General features: G+C 38.0%; 1 protein-coding gene across 4 annotated transcripts in view; it reads left to right on the top strand.

The window, feature by feature from the left end:
* PLCL2 (phospholipase C like 2) overlaps nucleotides 1-22,691 on the top strand; it is a 97,266-nt gene that overhangs the window by 32,499 nt on the left and 42,076 nt on the right. For 3 of the 4 annotated variants that reach the window (XM_054057852.1, XM_054057854.1, XM_054057850.1), the window contains one exon: nucleotides 20,931-21,146. The exons of the other annotated variant lie outside the window; for it this stretch is intronic. In XM_054057852.1, coding sequence (XP_053913827.1) covers nucleotides 20,931-21,146 — 216 coding nt within the window. Of the gene's footprint in view, nucleotides 1-20,930; nucleotides 21,147-22,691 lie in introns of those variants that run through there. 4 annotated transcript variants of the gene reach the window in all.

Below are 22,691 nucleotides of genomic sequence, written 5' to 3'. Positions count from 1 at the left end.
ATTTTAAAAGGTATTTTTAAAATAATTCTTTAAACTTCAGGTTTTGCCTGCCATTTTTTATAAAGTTGTTTCATACGTTTTGTAGTTACTCCTTGAAGACCTCAGGCAGGATTTCAATTTGCAAATTGCTAGCACTTAGATGAGAAATAATATATGCAATAAGCAAAGAGGAATAGATCATTGTTTGATTCATATGTAAATGCGGTAATATATTACATTATAAGTGCAGTCTTTATTATTTGTCTTGTTACTGGTAATTGTTATCATATAGAACCATTCTTATAAAAGGAGCCCTTTCTTATTCTGCTGTAGTTTCTGCTTATTCGTGGATGTTGACTTCACAAGATTAGAATAATTTGCAGAGAGGGGTTGCAAAGCAGACATGATCTTCAGATCAAATCGTTTTGTCATTGTCTTTTCTGACTGAACTGGATAAGATTACTTAAAGTTTTCACTAATTTTCCTTCTTTGCCTGTTTTTACAGACAAAGTGCTCTCAGGTTAAAACTATAGAGCCATTGTTAACCAAGTTGACGTACAGAATTAAAAAATCATCTATATCACAGAAGTTCCAGATCAGTCACGTACGAGTCGTTGTATATGCTGTGGCTTTCTGAATGCAGATGCTTCTAGAGGATGTTAGAAAACAATTGTGATTCTGAAGGAGACGGATCAGAGCATCTTTTCCTCTTCTCAATCAGAATACGTAGCAAATACCCTTCAAGGTGTTCCAAAAGTACAGTACTCCTTTGGGAGTAAACTGCTACTCACTCTGTAGAAACTGAATATATCTACAAATATTTACATTGCAAAGTGAAGGTGAATGTCTAGCACTCTTGGGAGGGGGCTTTCAAAATTTAGAGATTTTTGGGAATGTCACTGTATGTAACAACAAAGGACTTTCTGCATGCGGTCCACAGTTATGATCACTTGACTCCATATTTAGATGTGAGAAATGCCTGAAAATGTCTTGACTCTTACTCCTCTGTGTTAGTGAGAAAATATTGCGTATCATCAGTATTAGAAAATGTAGAAAATGTATCATACAGATGTACTGGCTAGTAACTTTGAGACCAATTTAAATAAACGTTTACATTTCAATTTTATTTTTCACTTTTAGTATATTTCACTGAGGTTTTAGAACAAATGCCAACTATTCTTTTTTCTTTCCCACTTAAGTGGCGCTCCAACATTGTGTGCATCATTTGGGCCTCAGATGTTGTGGGCGAACCTTGTAATTCAAGTAACATTTTTCATTGGAAGGAAAACTACTATGTTTCCAGAAGTTCTTGTAAACTGTTTTTCACACAGCTCATGTTTATAAATCACTGAATGCACTCAAACTGCCTGTCATACAGATCTGAGTAATTCCTGCTAATTGTAAAGCACTGAAAAATCAACTTGAAGTGTGTTTTGACTAAATTTGAAAGCCTGTTGCTCTGAAATCAGGGCACTACTACACACAACAAAGCGTATACAAACATTCTATAAAATTCTGATGCAATCATACTAGAAGAAAGTACGTAATACAGGAGACTTAATGCAGATGGTGATATTTAGCAATGCAGTGCCTTGTGCTTCTTTCCAAAGTAGGAACTGTGTGAGACTAGAAGATGGCTATTCACCATCTCTTTTCATTTTTCTTTCGTTGTTTGTGTGCTTACATGTATGTACATGTACTGACCGAGAAATCCCTAAGTTTGTATCCTGTTCCAGGTGGAATCATTACTGTTTCGTTATAGTCTTCTATAGCGTAGAGCGTGGTGTGCTATGCTAGAGAGTCATGGCTTAGTCCCAATGTAAAAACAGACGTTTTTCTCTTTCGGAAGTTTGAACTTGTACTGTGAAGTGTTTTTAATTCCAATAAAAAAGGTGTGAATGAGAGATCGTATTAATATTGAAAATAAAAAGCATGAGAAAGGCAGAGTAGTTGGTTCTTCTTTGTTTTTTTTTTCAACTTTTAAAAAGCATATTACTTTTTTTGAATGAATGGGAAAACATAAAGAAAATCTTCAGTCTTTTTAATATACATTTTAAATTTTTAATATAACATGATTTTGATTTTTATTTTTAATCAGTTATGGGAGAGTGTAACGATCTGTTTTTCGTTTGCTTCTGCTGTGCTAAAGAGGAATAGGGTCAGCTATTTTGGAAATGGTTCGAAAGCTGTGCTTTCTTCTGTCTGCAGTCCTGGGCTCAGAGGAGGATGCCAAAACTCTTACTGATCATCTCAATGTGTTTTGTTGGAAGTTTTTCTTAATAAAAGAACTCCACTGGATTTTCTACTGAACTGATGGCAGTACAAATGAGCTTTTTCTTTTTACTGCAGGCCAGTCTCCTTCCAAAACCAAGACATAATAAAAAGGAGTTACTGTTCTGTATTACTGATTTAAAATCTTAGCAAAAGGCTGACAAACTAAACTAAATACAAAGCTGTGATTCTTTCAGAGAATAGTGCAAATTAATTTGGAACATAAGAGTAGCTACAGTGAAGTAAACAAATTGGGAAGTTGTGTGGTGCAGTGTGACTTACTGTGTAAGCCCTAAAATGTTTTTGATAAATGGGAAAAGATGGGTTTTACTCCAAGTCTGTATTTTCAAGTATTTTCTCCAAGTCTGTAGTCTTTTTTCTCTTATAAAACCTAATATCTGTTTTTTATAAAGACAGCAGACTGATCTTTGTATGTGCTTCCTGTCTGTAGTGTTCAGTGGAATAAATAATTTGATTTTGAAGGCTCTACGATGCTAAAGTAAACCCCTTAAGAGGATTTTTTTTTTTTTTTTAAGAGGCAAATGATAGTTAGAATGTGTTTCCTGTGTAATGAGCTTTTTTTTTTAATGACTGGGTGATCCAGACAGATCACACCTCCCTACTCACCTGGGGTGGTGGCAAGGAGGGAGAAAATGAGATGTGTAACAAACTAGTTACCTTGATAGCAGAGTTTAATCCAATATTCCCAGTTGTATTTATAAAAGTTAGATTAGAGTTCTATGAGTAGATTATTTTTGCAGCCAGGTTTCCTGAGGAAGTGAGTTACTGCATCTGCCTGCAAGTAGCTAATTTCTACCAAATAAGACTAAAGAATAGAGGTCTTGGACGTAATTTAGTTTTTCTAGGTTGCACGAACATCTACAGCTTGGTGGAGAAAAGAGGCAGTGTTTATTCTTCATTACGATACCTTGGAGAAAGCGCAGTCCCTCTCTATTCACTGAGCAGTGACTTACTGAGCAGGCAACACGTGTATAACCCAGCCTTTCAGCACAGGTGTCATTGCAGTTGAGCTACAACACATATTGTATCTTGACTGTCCTGCAAGCCACAGAAGCACAGTACAAGAGGAAAGGATCAGGAGTCACACAAATTAGGTAGGAGTGTTGCTGGGCTTGGGAGAGAATCATAAAACCCAGGAAGAGTGGAGAGGACTGTGCATAACTGGGAAAGAAGAACAGAGATGTGGTAAAAAAAGAGATTTAACAGTAGTTGTGGGAATCTGGCGATGTAAGGAGACATGACTCCAGGCTGTGTTCAGACATGCTGAGGTTCAGAATGATTGTTTTCTTCCTGTGTTGCCCTCTGCCAGTTTTGTTAAGGGGAATTCTCTCTGAAGTGCCACTCTGGACTTGGGCGATGTTCTAGTGCTGCAGCATCTGTAGTGGCTTGGCGTACTGCAGTGCGTTGCATTCATGCATAGTACCTGCAATTTTAACGTGAATGTGAAGTCTCTTGAAACATCTGTAATTTACAGTGGCTGACGATGGATGACCTCTGAGGTTGCCCTGGTAACTGGTGTCCCAGGAGCCTCTCTAAATATACCCAAAAAGTTGTCCAAAGGCCACATGCCAATGCAGTAGATCTAAAAATATTGGGTAATTATGTTTATATTTGAAACTGGCTATAGCGAGGTGGTTTTAGGAGCAGTCTCACCCGAATATAAAAATAAGAAAAACCTTTAAGATAGCATGCACTCTGAATTTTTATGTGGATTGAAAATTCTTAAGAAGGCATCAGTGAGCCCTGTCCTGAATTATGAACGATTATTTGATGATGCCTTGTATTTTACCATAATGACAAAATTAACGAATTAAGTTAGTAAGATTTATCTTTTAAGTCATTACAAGGATTGCTTATGACTGTATGCCACGAAAGAAAGAGATGTTGATCAAGGTTCTTCCACACTATTGGCCTCTAGACATAGCAGGCAATAGGAAGCAACATTTTAACTAGGAGATGCAAATGATAACTGCTGCAGGTTGTTCTTTTATAATAGCTTCAGTAAAGAACAGTTAGGCGATGGTGGGATGTGGAGCTGAACCAGTCTCTCGGTGACTTAATTCTCCAGGATTCATGTACATTCTGTAGTGATGAAATTCATTAATAAGATTAATGAATTAGTTCATTTATTCAGGTTATATTATATAAGTAATAAATGAAGAAATATTAATTAATTAATTAATTAAATGTTTGTGTGTGTGAATGTGTGTTGGCGTAGTTTGCCCCTTCACACCTGGTGGAAGATCTGTATGGATTAGTATCATCAATTTAATGCCTGATAGCTTAGCAGAATTTTGGTAAATGTAACTTCTAATAAATGGATAAGTAAGTCACTGTTTAAAGTGTGATCTCCTTTCTTTCCCTTAGTTGTGAACCCTGAGCAGGAAGTGGCTTAGTACTGTCAGCCCTTTGTGTTTGTTTATGCAATTGAGAGGAAGAAGGGGTGGTATCAGCATCAGCTTTTTGTTGGAAGATGCCTAGTATTGCCTAAGTCATAGAATGCCTCTTTTCTCATAGTTACCTTGGCTTCTGAAATGCCTTTCATTTTGTTTTGTGCATTTTTATGACCAGCTATAAAGAGAAATTGTAGAAAGCAATGTAGTTTATTCCATTTAAGAAAAAGTGAGACTTGCGAATCCTTATTTAAATCTTGACATGTGATGTGTATTTAAATTCAGTAGCTGCACAGCTTGGCTCCAAAACATACCTCAATGGAATTTTCCTAGTAAAACAAGAATTTAGACCAGTGTCACGAAGACTTCCTGATTCTACTGTAATTTGACTAAAATAAGAACGACAGAAATGTATACATCAGAGACATAATTATTCGATTTCTGAATAATATAGTTGAACAAGAATATATTAAAAATTAAAAGGTATAACAGGATGCACAATTGCTAAGGTTGTGTATTTTGTAGTAAAATGAGAGTGGTCCATTCCTAAAGGAAATGCAATTTAATCTTCAAAAGGAATCAAAGATTTATACCTTGAAGTAGTTTGTGGTTGCAGAAGTAATTTATCTAAATACTGTCTTTAAATAAAGAGGAAAGATTACCAGGTGAATGTTATGACCTTACCAAGCAAGCTTCAGAAGGTCACAGATTCTATAAATACTGACCTGCTGTGGCAACGTAGGAATAAACCAAAGAGAAGCGTGTAAAAATACTGCTCATCTCTGTTGCTGTGTGTTGAGGACCTGACTGGGAAATAAAGGATATGTGATTTGACCCCCTTGTCTTTCATGGTCCTGAATCTTAATCTTATTTTTCTTGCTTATTGCTCTTTACCTGATGAGAGTAAATAAGCCTGTCCATTTTCCTCAGACATGCAACAGTTTAAGTCGGTTAAATTAATGTCACACAATGAGTCAGAATTACAGTCTGAATTTGGAACATTTTGCTGAAACTTGTTGAAGTCTTTGGGTGAAAAACATCCAAAAGATTTACTGTTGTTTGCTCTTCAGGTTCAGCTGTTCAGTTTAGTTCTGGAATTGGCGGAGGACAGATGTGTGTGCAATCTCACCATCAGCTCTCGTTGCCATTCAGTTACTCATGACTTCTCCACACATGGCAGGATTCAGAGCTGTGAGAAGTCTGTCAGTTTTTTTATTTAGGAATCTTGTATTGGTAATGTGCGTATTGCTCAGTCACGTCCGTGACAAAAGGATGTGTATGGCAGACTTGCTGGTCTTAAAGGTATGTACATACCTGGAGACTGGTTTTGGATACAGTAATTTACTTTTAATCACAAGCAGAATTGCAATCCTGTTACCATACAGTGTAGAATTGTAGGAAAATTCCCTGTATAAACACTACTCTTTAGCTGCCAATGTCTTATAATTCAGCGAACAGTATATACTTGCATACATCCATAAAATGTATGCATTTTCTCTGCATAACATCTTTCAACCTGGCACATGGGAACAAAACTAGAGTCATAATACTGTAGCTGTAATAAATTCACTGCAAAGTGCAATGAACAGCTAAATGGAGTAGAAAAATTTGAACGTGTTTTCATGCATCTTGCAATATACTATTGGTGTTGTGATATTGCTTCAACAACTATTAATTAGTTAGGAACTAAACAAGGATTAATTTAATCCTTAATTAATTTAATCAAGGTATGAAGTCCTGTAAGATTTCCCCGAGATTGAAGATATTTAATATAGGAAGCAATGATGGTATCAGTTCATTTTGGGGTGCCTGAATCCAACATATCCTTAAAAGAGTGACTGATTTTTGCTAGGGGTCAAGAAAACAGATCATTTAAGGTTTAGTGGAAACTTAAGAAATCAGTAGCTGCTCGAGAAAGTTTTTGGCTATATAATGACATCTCATAATATTTTTTAACTGCTCTTTGCTTTATGCTGTGTTTTTGTTCAAGGGTCAAAGACTGTTTTTGTACGCAGAACATCTCCTTATTACTGACGTTTAACTAAAAATTATATAGTGTTACAATATGCAGTTGACCAAAATCTAAAACAAAGCAGGTAATAATCACCTGGTCATTAGATAATTGTTGTTACAATTAAACAGGTTGAAACAAAGTACCACACAGGACAAGAGAAAACCTGACATATCTGAGACTTCTGGTATTATTTTAGTGCAAAGCCCATGGCCTATGGAAGAATACTTATGTTAACCTCTTAAAAAGCTATGATCTCCCCTAAGAAAGTAAATCAGTTGAGATTAGGGTAATCTATACTGTGTTAACACAAAGAACTTGTTTCTGAAATCATAGATTCACAGAATGGTTTGGGTTGGAAGGGACCTTAAAGATCATTCAGTTCCAACCCCTCCTGCCTTGGGCAGGGACATCTCCCACTAGATCATGTTGCTCAGAGCCTCGGCCAAAACCTGGCCGTGAACACCTCCAGGAGTGGGGCATCCACGAGTTCTCTGGGCAACCTGTTGCAGTGCTTCAGTACCCTCACAGTAAGAAGGTACTATAGACAAAAGACTATCTCTCTTAAAAGAAGTTTTGTGACTTGTGTGTATCCACGACTTGTCTGTACCCTAAGGCCAGTGGGATGGGTGGTTTTGCATAGATGCAATTTATAGTTGATGGACAAATGGGAGTGAATAATACAGTGCTGATTTTAAGTGCTTCAGGCAATACATCAATTTCTTACATTGAAAGAAACACTTGTTTGCCACAGTAGGGATTTTGACACAGGTTAAGGTCTGTTCCGAAACCTTACCTGTTCTTTCTCAAAATTGCCGTTATCTCCTGTGGGAAGACAGCACACTGTGCTCAGATGAGATGAGCCTCTCTGTGATTTCTTGCCTAGAGGAGATGAGGAATCTTAGTCTATGTAGTAGCAGAGCATTGTCGTTGAAGAGGCAACTACTCTATACCTGCCCTTCTTGGAGCACGGTTTGATTGATAACGTTATACAATGAAATTTTGGTTTTCTCATCGAGCCCTCGAGAGTACTTTGCAGTGCTGTAATGTCTGTTGAGGAAATCTGAGTGAGAATCAGTAAAAAGAGGTAGTTCTGATGTTTAGATCCGAGTGTCGTTTATCTGTTTCACTTACATGAAGCCAGAATGAAAAAAATTGAAGGGAAAAAATAGTTCTTTGGGCTAAAATTTTGTTCACCTCTGGGAGACAGGACATTGTAGAAAGTGGCAAGATCTTTTCTTTGCTTTGGACTCAGTTGTGCCTGCTGCAAGGTTAGTGACGTGTGATCTCCAGTAGGACCGTGTTGTCTTGTTTAACTTGGGGATCCAAAGAGGTCTGAACACTTGATCTATGCTTTTTTAATAATCTGAATTTTATTGATTTTTTTTTTTCTTCCTAGTTTGGGAACACTTGTGGAGTCTAATAGTCTTTAGATCTCCTCTTTTGTCAGTTTTAGTTGAAATCAATAAATAAAGTCTTGAGTCAGGCAGAGGGATATATAAAGAGACACACATAGTGTGATCCCCAGGATTATTTTCCTAGGAAACCATCTAAAACATAATATATGGTTCATTGGTAGCCCTGGAAACAGCCTGCTTCTGTCTCAATCACTTTTATCATCATGAAGCTTACTCTGCCATGATTTCCCTCTCATAAATCTGCAGCTTGCTTTTAAGGAATAGTTTTTATTGTAACTTAAGTGCCATTGTGAGAATTGTGCAAATACTGTGGTGGAGAAAAGAGTTAAAGGCTCTGTGTAAACTGAGATATTTCTGCTGTATTTGAGTGCAAACCATTTATCAGGTTTCTGAAGTTTGAGCTCCTTAATGTTCTGGAAATAATATCGTGCTGTATGGGACCTGCAGGACATGAAGGGTATTTAAATTAGGGTATTTATTATAAATTGCTGAGCATAAAATGAATCCTTTATCATGTAATGTGTACAACTGCAACTGGTTTTCAATGGCCGAATTGGTTTTGATTTTCCAAATTTGTAAAATTTGTGCACTTTTCTATTATAAAGTTAGTTTGTTTCTTATTACTACCAGTTCAAATGGCTAACTTTGGTAAATGATTGAAATGGAGTGGCTGCATAGATGAAGTTACTGAAATAAGGTTTCAACATATGTTGAATGTGGACGTACCGAACATCAGTGAAACAATTATACCACTTATTGTTTGTTCTTTTGTTCTAAACTATGCTGAGAGTTAAAATCCAATGATATAGAAAAATTGACCAGCAACAAGTTACTACACAAATGATTCAACAGTCCTGTTAATATTGCCAGAATGCTTTTGCTGTGTTCAGCCAACATTGTACCTCAGAGGATTAATTGCTTTATAGCATTTTCAATTATAGTGTGACTGTTTTTAATTCAGAATTCAAAGTGGATAATAGATAATGAATTCTATATTCAATTCTATAAATATGCAAGATGCAATATTAAAATAGTATAACTTCGTTAACTTTTCAGTTAACCATTGCATCAAATTAATTCAGTCAATTATTTTCCCTTGTGTGAATTCTTTCTATTCTGTCTTATTACAGAAATCTAAATGTTGTAAAGAAATATTCCATTAATGGCACATCTGTTTCCTTTCAGTTTTTATGCTTCCCTTTGGCTCTTCTGTCATTTCAGACTGAAGTTCTGTTGAGTCCAACAGGACAAGTCATATTGCAGCATGAATTTACCAAAAACTGTGAAATCTGGGTAAAGTTTTCTAAAGGTGTACTTTTAAAATGTTTTACGTACAATCTATTTTTAAATAAAAAACCCAAATAATTCTGAATTATAGTGTCAGTGCTTTTGATTGTTCTTGTTATCTTATAAGTTCTTTGGGTTTGTAAGAAGTTAGGAGCTTTACTATTTTTGTCTCTGTATTAGTTAAACTATTCTGAGAGTTGTTTAATATACAAAATGAAGTTCCTTCAGGTTATTATGATTGCATTTGAATGTTTGCCTTTATTCTCAGGGTTCCAAGTATTAATACTGAAGACTAGTCTACTTTTGACTGGATTTGTTGGTATAGGTGAGATGAGAGTCAGCTCTATTTTTAGGGACTACACGGATTCTAATAGCAGGCTTCTTTTTTCCGGTATAGTTTAACTACTGAGAGGAGTGTAAGCTAGGTAGCCAGAAGACACATTTGTAGATAGAGCTGTATCCATTCTAATACTTTTCTGGTACACTGGCACCCTTTACAGCTGGGATTTTCTTTAGGTTACTGTCCACTGTACAGGCAAACTTTCAAATATAATCTAAATATACTCTCTACCACGTATTGATGACACTGCGTGCATATGCTCTATATATAACAGTGGTTGGTTTCTATGATTTATTTCCAGTTTTGATTAACAGTATTAGGAAAATAAACATTTTTTTGCATAAATGTTTCTGTGTTGAAGATGAATACTTAGATAATTTTAAAATAATGAAATCTGAACTGTTGGAATACTAAAATGTGTTCGGAAAGTTTCATAAAATTAGTAATTATAACAAAATAGGAAAGGAACGGTTGAATGTAGGAAGCTGGGAGAGAGAAGGGGATGACTGTAATGGAACAGTTCTGTTTTCTGTCTCTGCTACATTGAACAAGAACAAAACTTCTCAAGAAATCATTCAGTCACTGTGAGGTTGCGTTTTGGGTGGTTATAAGGTTGAGATAAAGAAAATCAATATAGTTTCTAAGTATTATCTCAACTTTTCTTTAGCCTTTCCTTGACCACCCCAGGCGTAATCTTTTTTTTTTTTTTTTCCCTGCTGCTGTAGGCAGATGGTCCTTTGTGGTCCAGGGGCACTGACCTGATTTTGAAGGACAGGATATTGCTCTGTGCTGTGAGCAGAATCAGTGGAGGTATTTGGTTTCAGAGTGAGCAGACGGCAATTCGCCTTGAAGTAAATGGATGGGCATATTGTTTTGCTTCTGTGAATAGTTTTAGGTTTTAGATGTTCAAATTAATTTTAATGCTCTACAATGTGACTTTTTGAGTATTTGTGATGTGTAAGATATTCAGAAAGCTGCATAGAGTGTGTTGAGATATGGTACAGGAATATGTTAAAGAAAGACTGATGATATTTCCCTGGTAAGTCTTAGTCACTTCAAAAAATGAGTTTTCCTAGTAATTTCCTCCTAGCAACCTTTTCCTCCACAGAATACAATTACAGTATTACCACATTGTCGTTACTGCCCATACCAAGCATTAAATAGAATGAGCTCTGGAAAGTAAAAATAAGATTTTTTTTTTTGCCTGCTATATTATACTGGAGTTTGAGTGCATATTGGATCCGTAACCCTCATCCACATCTGGAAAGGTTGTAAACTTTATTTTAAGATATTTGTAATTGTTGCCATACTTTCTTGCCACCCTAAAGTGCTAGAATTCTATATTGAGAATTTGTGTTAAGATCATCAACTGCTTGCTAATGTGCTGCTGTTTTAGATGAGATGCCAGAAATTGTCTTCGGTGTGTTTGCTTTGAACTCTTGGGTCTGAGTTGAATGCTTGAAACTGTAACGTCCTGTAGTGATGCTCACTGGGCATTCCTCCCAAAGTAAATTTGTAGCAAACAATCCAAATACTTTAAAATATTGAAAATTTGGAGAAAACTGCTACACCTGGTAATGTTTATTTGTTTGATTGTAATTATTTGGTAACACATACAGATGACTTATTAGGTTTGGTTTGACAAAGCTATGAATATTTATAGACATTTAAAATCTAAAGAGCATATACCTTGCTTATTATTTGTTGCCTTAACATAAACAAATACTTTATATGCTTTGATTTTTGTAGTCTTTCTTATGTCTTTATTACAGGTGTCTTACATTAAATATTTATAGTTCACTGTTCTTTTCTAAGTGCTTGTAACTGTTATGAAACATTAAAGAACAGAGTTAAGAGGAAAGAAGGAAATTCAGAATGAGACTTTCTTGTAATTGACAACTGTAAATTGTATACATCTGAAAATCAACAAGAAAATCTTATCAGAAACGGGTATATGGCTGGCAAAGGTGACGTCTTTGAGTGCACGTCTTCTCTGCCTTTATGATCGCTGAACGATGGTAACCTAGTAAATTTTCTTGGTTTAATTCATAAGAATTGTCCTCCTTAAGAATAAACAGCTAATTATCACTGTTTAATTATTATTGCCATGTAAGTGATGAGGCAACTCAAAGAAGAATTTGCAAGATAGTCTTTGCTTAGCAAGTAGTAAGTTTTAAAATATTCCAACTTCCGTGCTTAATACCGAATTATGTACATGAACACTTCATGACATTGCTAAGTTAATATTGATAATGGGTCAACCTCCTACTTGACGAAAAGTAGTGTCTCAACAAAAACAGAAGAGCTCAGCTTGTAAAGTTCTGTGTCTTTCTTTAGAGTCATCTTATGACATTTGCTAGTCCAATTACGATTAGTTGAAAAGCAGCTCTCATCAATCACTAGAATGAAGCAAATCAGTTGCTGAATAGAAGGCTACAGGGCAGAGGTAGTGGTACTGTTGGGGGTGGGATGGGGTGTAGAAATCTAAGTTTTATTCCTCTTAACTGTGAATGTTTTCCTTGGGTGCTAATTTTACTTATGTGTTGTCCCTGGAAAACACTCACTGACAGGAAAGGACACAAAAAGATACTAAGAATTTTCCAAGAGAGCAGATCACATATGGATTGAAATTTGGACAAAATATATGAGTTGGAGGTACAGGTGGAAATGAACATTTTGCCACATTGGTGAAACTGAAATTGTGTGATTTAGTCATAACTTTGTGCTGAGAGGTTGGGTTGGACGACCTGCATGGATGTGTGAAGAAGTCAGTCCCTTAAATTTATATAACACATCCATGGTCAATCTGCTGCTCGTCTTTTGTGAATAAGAGTTGCTTCTGACTGAATTAGTAATTAGTAACAAACACAATTATTTTCATTTGTTGGCTGCATTTGCAGCATTGAAAAGTATTAATCTCACCTGCATGGAACAAAATGTCCTTTTCCGTATTATTGGGGTTTTTTAGTATTTAAATTTATGTAACTTCAGTTGTATTGTGGAGTATGTACCTGTGATGGCACCCTAAGATGCAGGCTTTGCAGGCTTGTTTTTGTCAAGTGGTTTGTCCTCTTGTTTCCCTTATCCTTATACTCATAAGATGAAGCTTAATGTATTTTAATGGCAGAAGGGCTTGAGCACCCTAACTCTCCTTGAAAATGTCTTATCTCTTGGCATTGAAAATGTCCTTCAGCATGATCCCTTAGAATGATTCCTTACTTGTCTTCTGCAATTCTACCATTTTGAATCCTACAGAAGTGTGAAATATATATATATATATAAAAATATATATAAATAAATATATATATAAATATATATATATACCATGTACATACAAATGCATCGAATTAATTTACTGTGAATCATTAAACCAAGTACATCTGAAGTAGTCTAATTTGCTAGGAAAGCTGTAGAGTTGGAATTGTGAACTGATTCTCAAAGTTAACAATTGAGAGGCTGGCACATGAACACTTGGCCTGTTTTGTGAAGACGGCTGCCACTTCCATCTTCATGTTTCAGAACACCTCCGAAGAGTCTTGCTTTTTTTGCACCATTGTCAGATTTTTCAAAGCCTCATTTAATTCTGCTTTGCATATTTGGAAGTAATGTAGAAACAGCAGTCTTTAACTTAGGATCAACACATTGTGTTTGCACAAATTTGCACAGAAATTGCCTTGTGGGTTGTCAATCAGGATAGTGTCTGAGCCTGCTAGGTGGGAAAGCTGGTGGGAAAAAAAGCAAACAAAACAAACCCAGCCCTTCTGCTTGTGGGAAACATTGGAACAGCTGCTGAATAGGCTTTATCCACAGGACTGGGAAGACTGGGAAAGGGTAGGGAGGCTTGAGCCAGTGCTTAGGCTCACCTCTTGCTGATCCTGTTATTGGCTTCTCTTTCCTCTTGGATGCAGAAGAGGAGGAGCACAGAGAGAGGTGAAACAGCTTTCTGCAGACTCTGTGTGGCATCTGAGATTACAAAAATTTTAGACATGGTTATTGTGTTATCTTTACAAGTCAGCCACATGCCTGATTTTTGTTTTAAACTGTGAAGCCTGACAGCTGTGTTACGGAAGTTGCTTATTGTGCCAATTCAGTCAAATTGTTGTTTATGCCTGAAACAAGAAATGGAAAAATGCTGTACTTTGTACCAGTGGAGCTGGCTCGCAGCTATGCATACTTGAAAAAAATATGACATTAAAATTCAGAATAAATTGCGGTAGTATTCTGCATATTAAATCTTGTTGACAGGATTTGGTTAAAATGCTCATGAGAGTTTATCTTAGCTGTGATATTTGGATATATAAAATATTATTGAAGAACTGAAAATTAAAATGATAGAATCGTAGAATCATAGAATAGTTTGAGTTGGAAGGGACCTTAAAGATCATCTAGTTCCAACCCCCCTGTCATGAGCAGGGACATGTCCCACTAGATCAGGCTGCCCAAGGCCTCATCCAGCCTGGACTTGAACACCTCCAGGGATGGGGCATCCACGAGTTCTCTGGGCAACCTGTTTCAGTGCCTCACTACTCTAATAGTAAAGATATTCCTCCTTATGTCTAGTTTAAATCTGCCCCTCTCCAGTTTATACCCATTGCCCCTAGTCCTATCAGCTCAGAGTTTAAATAGAATCGTAGGAAAGTTTGGTTTGGAAGTGATCTTTAAAGGTCATCTAGTTTCAGCCTTCGACTGCATCAGTTTGCTCAGTGCTCTGTCCAACCTGACCTTGAATGTTTGCAGGGATGGGGCTTCTACTACCTCTCTGGGCAACTTGTTCCAGTATTTCAGCACCCTCATTGTAAAAAAAGTCTTCTTGTAATCCAGTCTAAATCTACCCTCTTTTAGTTTAAAACCATTACTACTTGTCCTGTTGCAACAGGCCCTGATAAATAATTTGTCCCCATCTTTCTTATAGGCCCCCTTTAAGTCTTCAAGGGCTGGAATAAGGACTCCCCAGAATATTCTCTTTTCCAGGCTAAACAACCCCAACTCTCTCAGCCTTTCCTCATAGGAGAGATGTTCCATCCCACTATCATCTTAGTAGCCCTCCTGTGGACCCACTCCAGCAGGTCCATGGCCTTCCTTTGCTGAGGACTCCAGAGCTGGATGAAGTACTCTAGATGAGGTCTCACCAGAGTGGAGTAGAGGGGCAGAATTGCCTCCCTCGACCTAGTGGCCACGCTTCTTTTGATGCAGCCCAGGATGCAGTTGGCTTTCTGGACTGCAAGCGCACTTTGCTGGCTCCTGTCCAGCTTTTCACCCACCAGTACTCTCAGTCCTTCTTGACAGGGCTGCTCTTAACTACTTCATCCGCCCCATGCCGTGGATTGTCCAGTGCAGGACCTTGCACGGGGCCTCATGAGGTTAGCATGGACCCACCTCTTAAGGCTGTCAAAGTCCATCGGGATGGCAACCACACCACTCGGTGCAGTGTCATCTGTGAACTTGCTGAGGGTGCACTCAGTCTCACTGTCTGTCATTAATGGAGATACTAAACAGTACTTACTAGTCCCAGTATGGACCCCTGAGGGACGCATCACCGATCTCCATCTAGATGTGAATCCTGCTTGTATGCAGGAAGACCATCGTGCTAGTTTTAAGGATTACAACAAAGACATAGAGGCTTCTTCACTCCTGAGCTGTGCTGAAACCTGTTGAGTCAACTTGTTCGTTAGAGTAGTCTAGTATTTTCTGCAGTGTCAGCTTTGTCATCTACAGTTTTTCATCAAACTGAAAGCGTATATAACTATTAGTCGTCCTTCTGATAATCAAAGATGGAACAAATGAATGCTTGTAATATGCATGAATTTCTCTGTAGTAGTTAAAATGCTCTGTTTGCCGTAGTTCAGGTATAATTTCTTAGTACATGAGAGATTAGGGATCTAAAATACTTTCTACTTACTTATGTTGGATTATTAGCCTTTTCATACCATTAAGTAATTTTAACAACTTTCTGTCAATGCAGTTTCCAGAATTTAAGACTGAACAGTACATGGTAGCTGCTGTTTTTCATAAATAATTATTGTAGTTTATATGAACTTAGTTGAAGTATTGCTTGTTTGGATCTGAAATATACATGTTTTGCTTTTATTCAGTTTGTGAAAAGTAGATACTTCTTTTGTAACCTCTGTTAAGGTTAAAACTGAGGCTCAGAATTAAAACTTCACAACCATCTGTGGAAAACAAGGAGTGCTCTGTATAATCTGTCATTTAACTGCAGAACATTTTGTAAGTGAGCTGTCATTTCTTTTTCAGGTCCCTTCATTGAAATGAACCAATATGCCTTGCAAAACTAGCAGTGAGGAATATAATACAGTTAATATTTTGAAACACAAAATGTGTTCATGCTGCTTTGGTGTGGGGACGTTCTCTTACCTTGCTCAGCTCACATCGGCTTTAAGAGAGGAGTGAGAGGGAGCAGGTGACAGCATGGCTCTGGGTGTCTTGGGCATCTTGGTAGAAGGAGTGTCTGTCTCGTGGCAGAGGTTCATGGAAGGCTCCCCTGCAGTGTCCTGTGAGAGCATTTGAACGCTGGGGAACCTAAGAGTACTTGAGACAGTATCATAAAAAGCATTAAAAAAATGGTTTCTTTACTCTTGGTAAACTGAACTGAACAAATGAATAAATACGCTGTTCTGTAAGAAGTTTTCCAAAGAAATCATTAGCCTAGACCTTATTTGCAAAACTTTATCCTGTTATTTCATTGCTCGTGACAGCCACAGACTTTAACTGAGTTACATCATCAGCTCTAAAAGCAATAAGAACGACAGAGGCTACCATTTTTGTGGTGTTTCTAATAGGTAGTGTAATAGTGATCTCTCTCATATAAGTTAATCATAATTTTTCTAGTTTTCTTGAAGTGAGGCAGAACAAATTGAGCCCTGAGAACCTCAGTTCTCTTATGTTATTGTGTTGGTAGTTATTTCTTACACCTTGCCTTTATGTTCATATGTTGATGAAATTGTTGCTGTACATTCAGTGAGGTAGAATGAGATGAGAGCTTTTGTTTTCCCTAATGACATGAAGTTCTCTTGTCAGGTTTTGTAGGATCTGATTTCAACAGAACAGTTTCAGCTGCATTGATTTTAATTGAATTAACTTCTTGCTAACAGTGAGTGATTCTGTTCTTTCCTCTCCTTTTTAATCAATTCCCTGTTTCTAGTGGTTTTTTTGAACCAGCCCTGATAGTTTCCTGATCACACAGCAGATTGTTTCAGTTCACTAAAACTGCTGATACTAATTAAGCAAAAGGATTTTTTTCTTTCCCGAGGTAGTGAGATGAATTAACCTGATGTAAGTCAGGTGTGTGCTAATGTGGGCCTGAGGACCTGGGTTCAAGAGAAGGAAGATGCAGCTGGGGCGGGAGGAGAAAGACACAGGACAGAAAATTAATATTTTGAAGAGGGAATTGATTTATCTGTATAATGAAACCATGCAATTAGCTGATCTGAAATTAAAAGATAGGTTTTGTTCGAGTATTGAGCTAAGACTTGCCCTTGTGTTCATATTCCTTTAATAATAGAATTTGTTTAGCAAAAAAAATGATATATATGTATTTTTAAAAACAGACTTGTACAGCTAATCTTGATATTTTTCTTTCTCCTTCACCATTATCTATAACATTGTGTAACCGAGTCTGGCTGGGGTCAACCCACCACATGTTGAAAAAAACACAGCTCTATACAGAAGTTTCTGCAAACAGCAGATATGTCATAAATACCAGTTTGGAAAAATATTTAAATGCTGAGCTCAAATCTAGTGATTCACAATGAGTGGGAGGCCCTGTGTTTTCCAAACATCTGATGTTTTGTCTTCCCCAAAATGCCTGTTATTTCAGTTGAGGACTCTTTACTTTGTCTTAAATACAACTGCTCAGTGCTGTGTTTCATTAAACAGTGGCTACAGTTCCATTCAGAAACTATTGTGCATGATGTGATTTAATATGTGCCATTTCTGAAGTGTTTGGGGTTCTGTCAGCTGAGCTGGTAATTACTTGGAGAGTTTTTTTCTTGTTTTGAACATTTTCCTGTGCTCTGCAAGCTTTGGAAAACTGTGTTAGAGTATGTGCTTTTTAGTGAATTTGGGTCACTGTGTTAGTAAGAATCTCCTGGTGATGGCAACTTAAAAGGTACTGGCAATGAAGAACATCGATTCTTGGCTAGTGGAGAGAGGCAGAGTGGCGGCTGTCAGCAGATTCTTCTGCTGGGTTGTTGATTCCAGGAGAGCTGGGCTGAGAGGGTGCACCCAAGGAGGTAAGACCTTCTGCCTTCGAGGACATGGCTCCTAATAGTGAAATGCCTTTCCTGGCCCTCTGTCTCTCTTCTTCCATAGAATCATAGAATCACTAGGTTGGAAAGGACCCACTGGATCATCGAGTCCAACCATTCCTATCTGCCACTAGACCATGTCCCTGAGCGTCTCTTCTACCCATCTTTTAAATACCTCCAGGAATAGGGATTCAACCACCTCCCTAGGCAGCCTCTGCCAGTGCCTTTTCCCTCCCCCTTTCTCCTTTTTCCCTCCCCTCTTCCAAAGATGATTCTTACTCTGCCTTTAACTGAGTGTAACTCTTGAAATCAATGCTAGATTTTGTATAACAAAGATGAAACGTTGCTGAATTTAGTTACCTGTTATTTTCTTTCCTTTTTGGCGCTGATTCTTTCACACAAACACTTGTTTAACTTCTTTTGTAGTGTTGCATGTTATGTTCTAGAATGAGGTGGCAGCTGATGCAGGCTTGCTATATATAATAATTAATTCTTTCTTCTGTGTTTGCCAAAATAAGTGGCTCAGTTTATTATTGCTGCGTCAGTTAAAGATATATTTTCAAAGAAAACCTTAACTGTTTTTTGCAATGGAAGTATTTATCAGGAGAAGGATACTATGATACTGACATTGTGTTTGTAACTCATTTGCTGATCACTGTCTGCATTTATATCTCTAAAATCACAGGGTGAAACCTTGGGAAGAACAAAATACTGAAATTAGAATATTTTTATTAGCATGCATTTAGCAATGGAATGTTTTAAAATACTACCTTAGATATATCTGTTTTTTTTCCTAGATAGGCCTAACTGTGTATATAGACATACCCAAATGCTTTCTTAAGTATAAAGAAAATCTTTAAAATTCAGGGGTTTTGTTCTGCAGGGTTCTGAAAAAAAGTGCTTAGAAATCTTAGTAAAGTAAACAAAGCTTTTTTTTTCCCTGCCCCCCCCCCCCCCCAAGTAGCCACTTCCTGAAAGAGGCATGTGTTGTACATCATGTTGTTAAGCTAGGTGATTTTGCAATTGCTGCTGAATGGAATCTGGTGAAGACAGGCACTTTTCATGCCCAAATTGGCCACTTTAAGTATCACATGTGCTATAAAAGCAAGTAATCAATGAGTTGTACAGTGACAGAAAGGTGGTTCACTCTGATGTTCCTCCTGTAGAAAATTAGACTGTCTGTTCTAGTCATAAAACAGTGACTTGTATTGCAACTGTTGGCTGCAGGTGTATGCACTTGGGGCACGACAACCCTATGCAGTGCTACAGACCAGGAGAAGTCTGGCTAGAAAGCTCCCTGGAGGAGAAGGACCTGGGGGTGTTGGTTGACAGCTCACTGAAGATGAGCCAGCAGTGTGCCCAGGTGGCCAAGAAGGCCAATGGCATCTTGGCTTGTGTCAGAAACAGTGTGACCAGCAGGTCCAGGGAGGTTATTCTCCCTCTGTACTCGGCACTGGTGAGACCGCATCTCGAATCCTGTGTTCAGTTCTGGGCCCCTCACTCCAAAAAGGATGTTGAGGCTCTGGTGCGTGTCCAGAGAAGAGCAACGAAGCTGGTGAGGGGGCTGGAGAACAAGTCTTATGAGGAGTGGCTGAGAGAGCTGGGGTTGTTTAGCCTGGAGAAGAGGAGGCTGAGGGGAGACCTTATTGCTCTCTACAACTACCTGAAAGGAGGTTGTGGAGAGGAGAGAGCTGGCCTTTTCTCCCAAGTGACAGGGGACAGGACAAGAGGGAATGGCCTCAGGCTGTGCCAGGGGAGGTTCAGATTGGACATCAGGAAGAAATTTTTCACCGAAAGGGTCATTGGGCACTGGCGGAGGCTGCCCAGGGAGGTGGTTGAGTTGCCTTTCCTGGGGGGTGTTTAAAAGATGGGTAGACCAGGTGCTCAGGGACATGGTTTAGTGGCAGATAGGAATGGTTGGACTCAATGATCCAGTGGGTCCTTTCCAACCTGGTGATTCTATGATTCTAAATTAAATTACTTCTGAAACAGTTTTTATGCTATATGAGATTAAACAATAGCATGATTTAAAAAAAAAAAAAAAATTAACGAAACTTAGGCATGTCCTGTGTTCTCACCAGTGTTCAGGGTATTGCCACAATGCTGACCCCAGGATGCACAAGCATGTCACTTAATTCAGAACTTATATACAAAAAAAAAGGATGTATTTAAAAGCTCTTGAGGCACTGTAGGTGACTGCAGTCTTGTTACTACACATATGTATGGACATAACTATCTTTGCCAGGCTGAATGGCTCAACATCCCTCTTGCTTCTCAGTCTGTTTGCAATTAATTAAGTAGAAGTTCTTGGGGCTATTGCTTCTGTAGACTCTGCCATCATTACCACGAGGTGTGCGATTTTCTTCACATGTTGTCAAATCTTAGTCATTTACAATCAGAAAGCCTGCAGTGAGGTGCTAGGGTTGAGGGGAGGTGTCTTGTGCCCTATTTTTTGTGTAGTTGCTTGGTTGGCAGGGCAGTCACCTACTCATGGAGTATTTGGGTTCTAGCCCTTCTGTCTGGGGATCTTTGTATATGCAGCTCCTCTTGAGCCAGCCATGTGCTCTCACGGCTAGGTTGGAGCTGCCCTCCAAGCGTTTGATAAACCTCTGATACATAAGCATGAATGGAACCTTTTAGAGCATAAACTAGAAGCAGCAGGATCTGTCACCTGGGGAAGCGAGTGTTCCTTTGAGAGGGCAGAATTCAGTGTTCAGGTCCTGCTGTGTGGACTGTTTGTGTGTTTTGCATTCAGAGTTGCCAAATGAAATGTTTACGGAGTAGTGACATCAGGGACTTTCACTTCCCAGATGAGTGCTCTAAATATGTGTCATTCTGCCACTTCCTCTTGCTACCGTTGTCTTTACTTTGTAAAGTCATCTGTCCTGAAAGGACTACCTTACTGGGCTAAATGCATGTAGGCGACTTAAATCTTTTATGTCTCAGCATAGCTACTGCATCCAAGCTGCAGCAGGTGGCTGCTTTAATCATGGAAGGAGGCAGGATCACAGACTCCCATCTCAGGATTTTGCATTGCCAAGTGTTGGCAAGAAAACTACAGTGTTTTCTGTAGTGACTGGTGGAAGGACTGTTCCTCACAGTGCTCTGGTTGCAGCCTCTCGCTTCCCACCTCAGGACAATGGCAAAGCTTTGCCTCACGTGGTAAGTTTTTTCCCATTGTTATAGATTGCACTGTACTGAGCAGTGCCAAAAATTCTGGTAACCCTGGAATTGAATGTTTTTTGAAGTAATGCTTCCCCCATGGTCTTCTGAGGCGTGGTTCATTTGGGCATGTACAGGTTATAAAGTTCACTCTCTTCATCCTTTCCTTTAGTAGATGCTTGAAAACCTTTCGTTCTGTTTGGTTAATACTGATCACCGTCAAGCAAGGTAATACTTCCATGCCTAAAAGGTTCTGGTGTCAGGAGGTTGTCTCTCACTGAGGAGTTCAAGAAATGTATTCTCCTCTTAGGTCTGTGGCTGAGAAATCTGGAGCATTAAGGAGTTTCAGGATGCATCATTCCAGGCCCTAAATTACTGGACAGTAACGTCTTTGCTCATTCCTGTGGGGCTGTCCCTTGCCACTATTTCAGGGTAGGAGGTTTAGATAGGTAGTCAGATAGGAAGCTGGGTTTAAAATAGAACAAAACCCTTTGTAAGCAGAAGTCACATTTGTAATTTATTTTTTTATTTTTAAATTAAGGAAATTTGCTTTTGTTTGGAACAGTCCTCATGCCCAAACTACATGTAATGAGATTCCAAGAGTTGACCCTGTGCCATATCCATTGCAGGTGTTTGATCTGCAGTTAGAAATAAAACAGTTCTCTGTAGGGTTATTTGCTTTTACTAGTCTCTTGAGAACTTGAGTAAAACAAATTCTGCTGCCTTTAAAGGTGCAAGAATCGTTTGGTTGATTAATTTTCTCCAACACAGAACAGCAAATATTAAGTCCTCCTACTTTTCTAAGGCTTTTCAGATGCTTATAAATTACAAAACCAGAATTCTGCATTTTTAATTTAATGAAATTAAGCATACAGCGCATATGCCCTGAACTGGAAATGGATTCTGTAATGGATGGTTTTTGTTTGAACATCTGTTCAGTGTAGGAATCGTTAAAAGTTTTCTTTCTCTCTCCTTTCTGTCATGTAAGCAATGCAGATTTGCACGGGAACATACTTTAAATGGAAAGTTATTAGAGGGAATATCAACATTGTTTTTATGTGAAGCTGGAAAAGTAATTTTTTGAGCTGGGCTGGAATATAAGAACACTTCTAATTAGGGTATCTAACTTGAAAAGATTATTTCATAGAAGTATGAGTGCAGATATGTGACTTATTAAGACACGTGGTGCTTTAAAAAAACCAGAATGCAGCTTTTTTTCACTCTCATAAAATGCAGATAATGAAAACATAATCAGTTTCACAGGAAAGAACTGAATTTAAAAAAATGCGCTTGAGTCATCTCTTACTGATTTATTTGCCATTGTTTAAATTAATACAAATGGTAAATAGAGGTAGCTAAAGGACATTATGTTTTCTTTTGTTTCTTTTTTAATGGCTTATATATCCAATTTTGGACCCATGCTTTCTCTGGTAAACTAAGACCTCTGGGTTATTTATTGTTTTAAGAGCAAAGGTGAATCGCTTTTACTTCCCTTCCTAGACAGGTCTTGCATTTTCCATTAAAACTCTTTCTAATGATATGCAG

Source organism: Cuculus canorus, chromosome 2 (assembly GCF_017976375.1).
Source record: "Cuculus canorus isolate bCucCan1 chromosome 2, bCucCan1.pri, whole genome shotgun sequence".
NCBI lineage: Eukaryota > Metazoa > Chordata > Aves > Cuculiformes > Cuculidae > Cuculus > Cuculus canorus.
The sequence above is the reverse complement of the archived record's forward strand: the minus strand, read 5'-3'. Positions and strand labels throughout refer to the sequence as shown.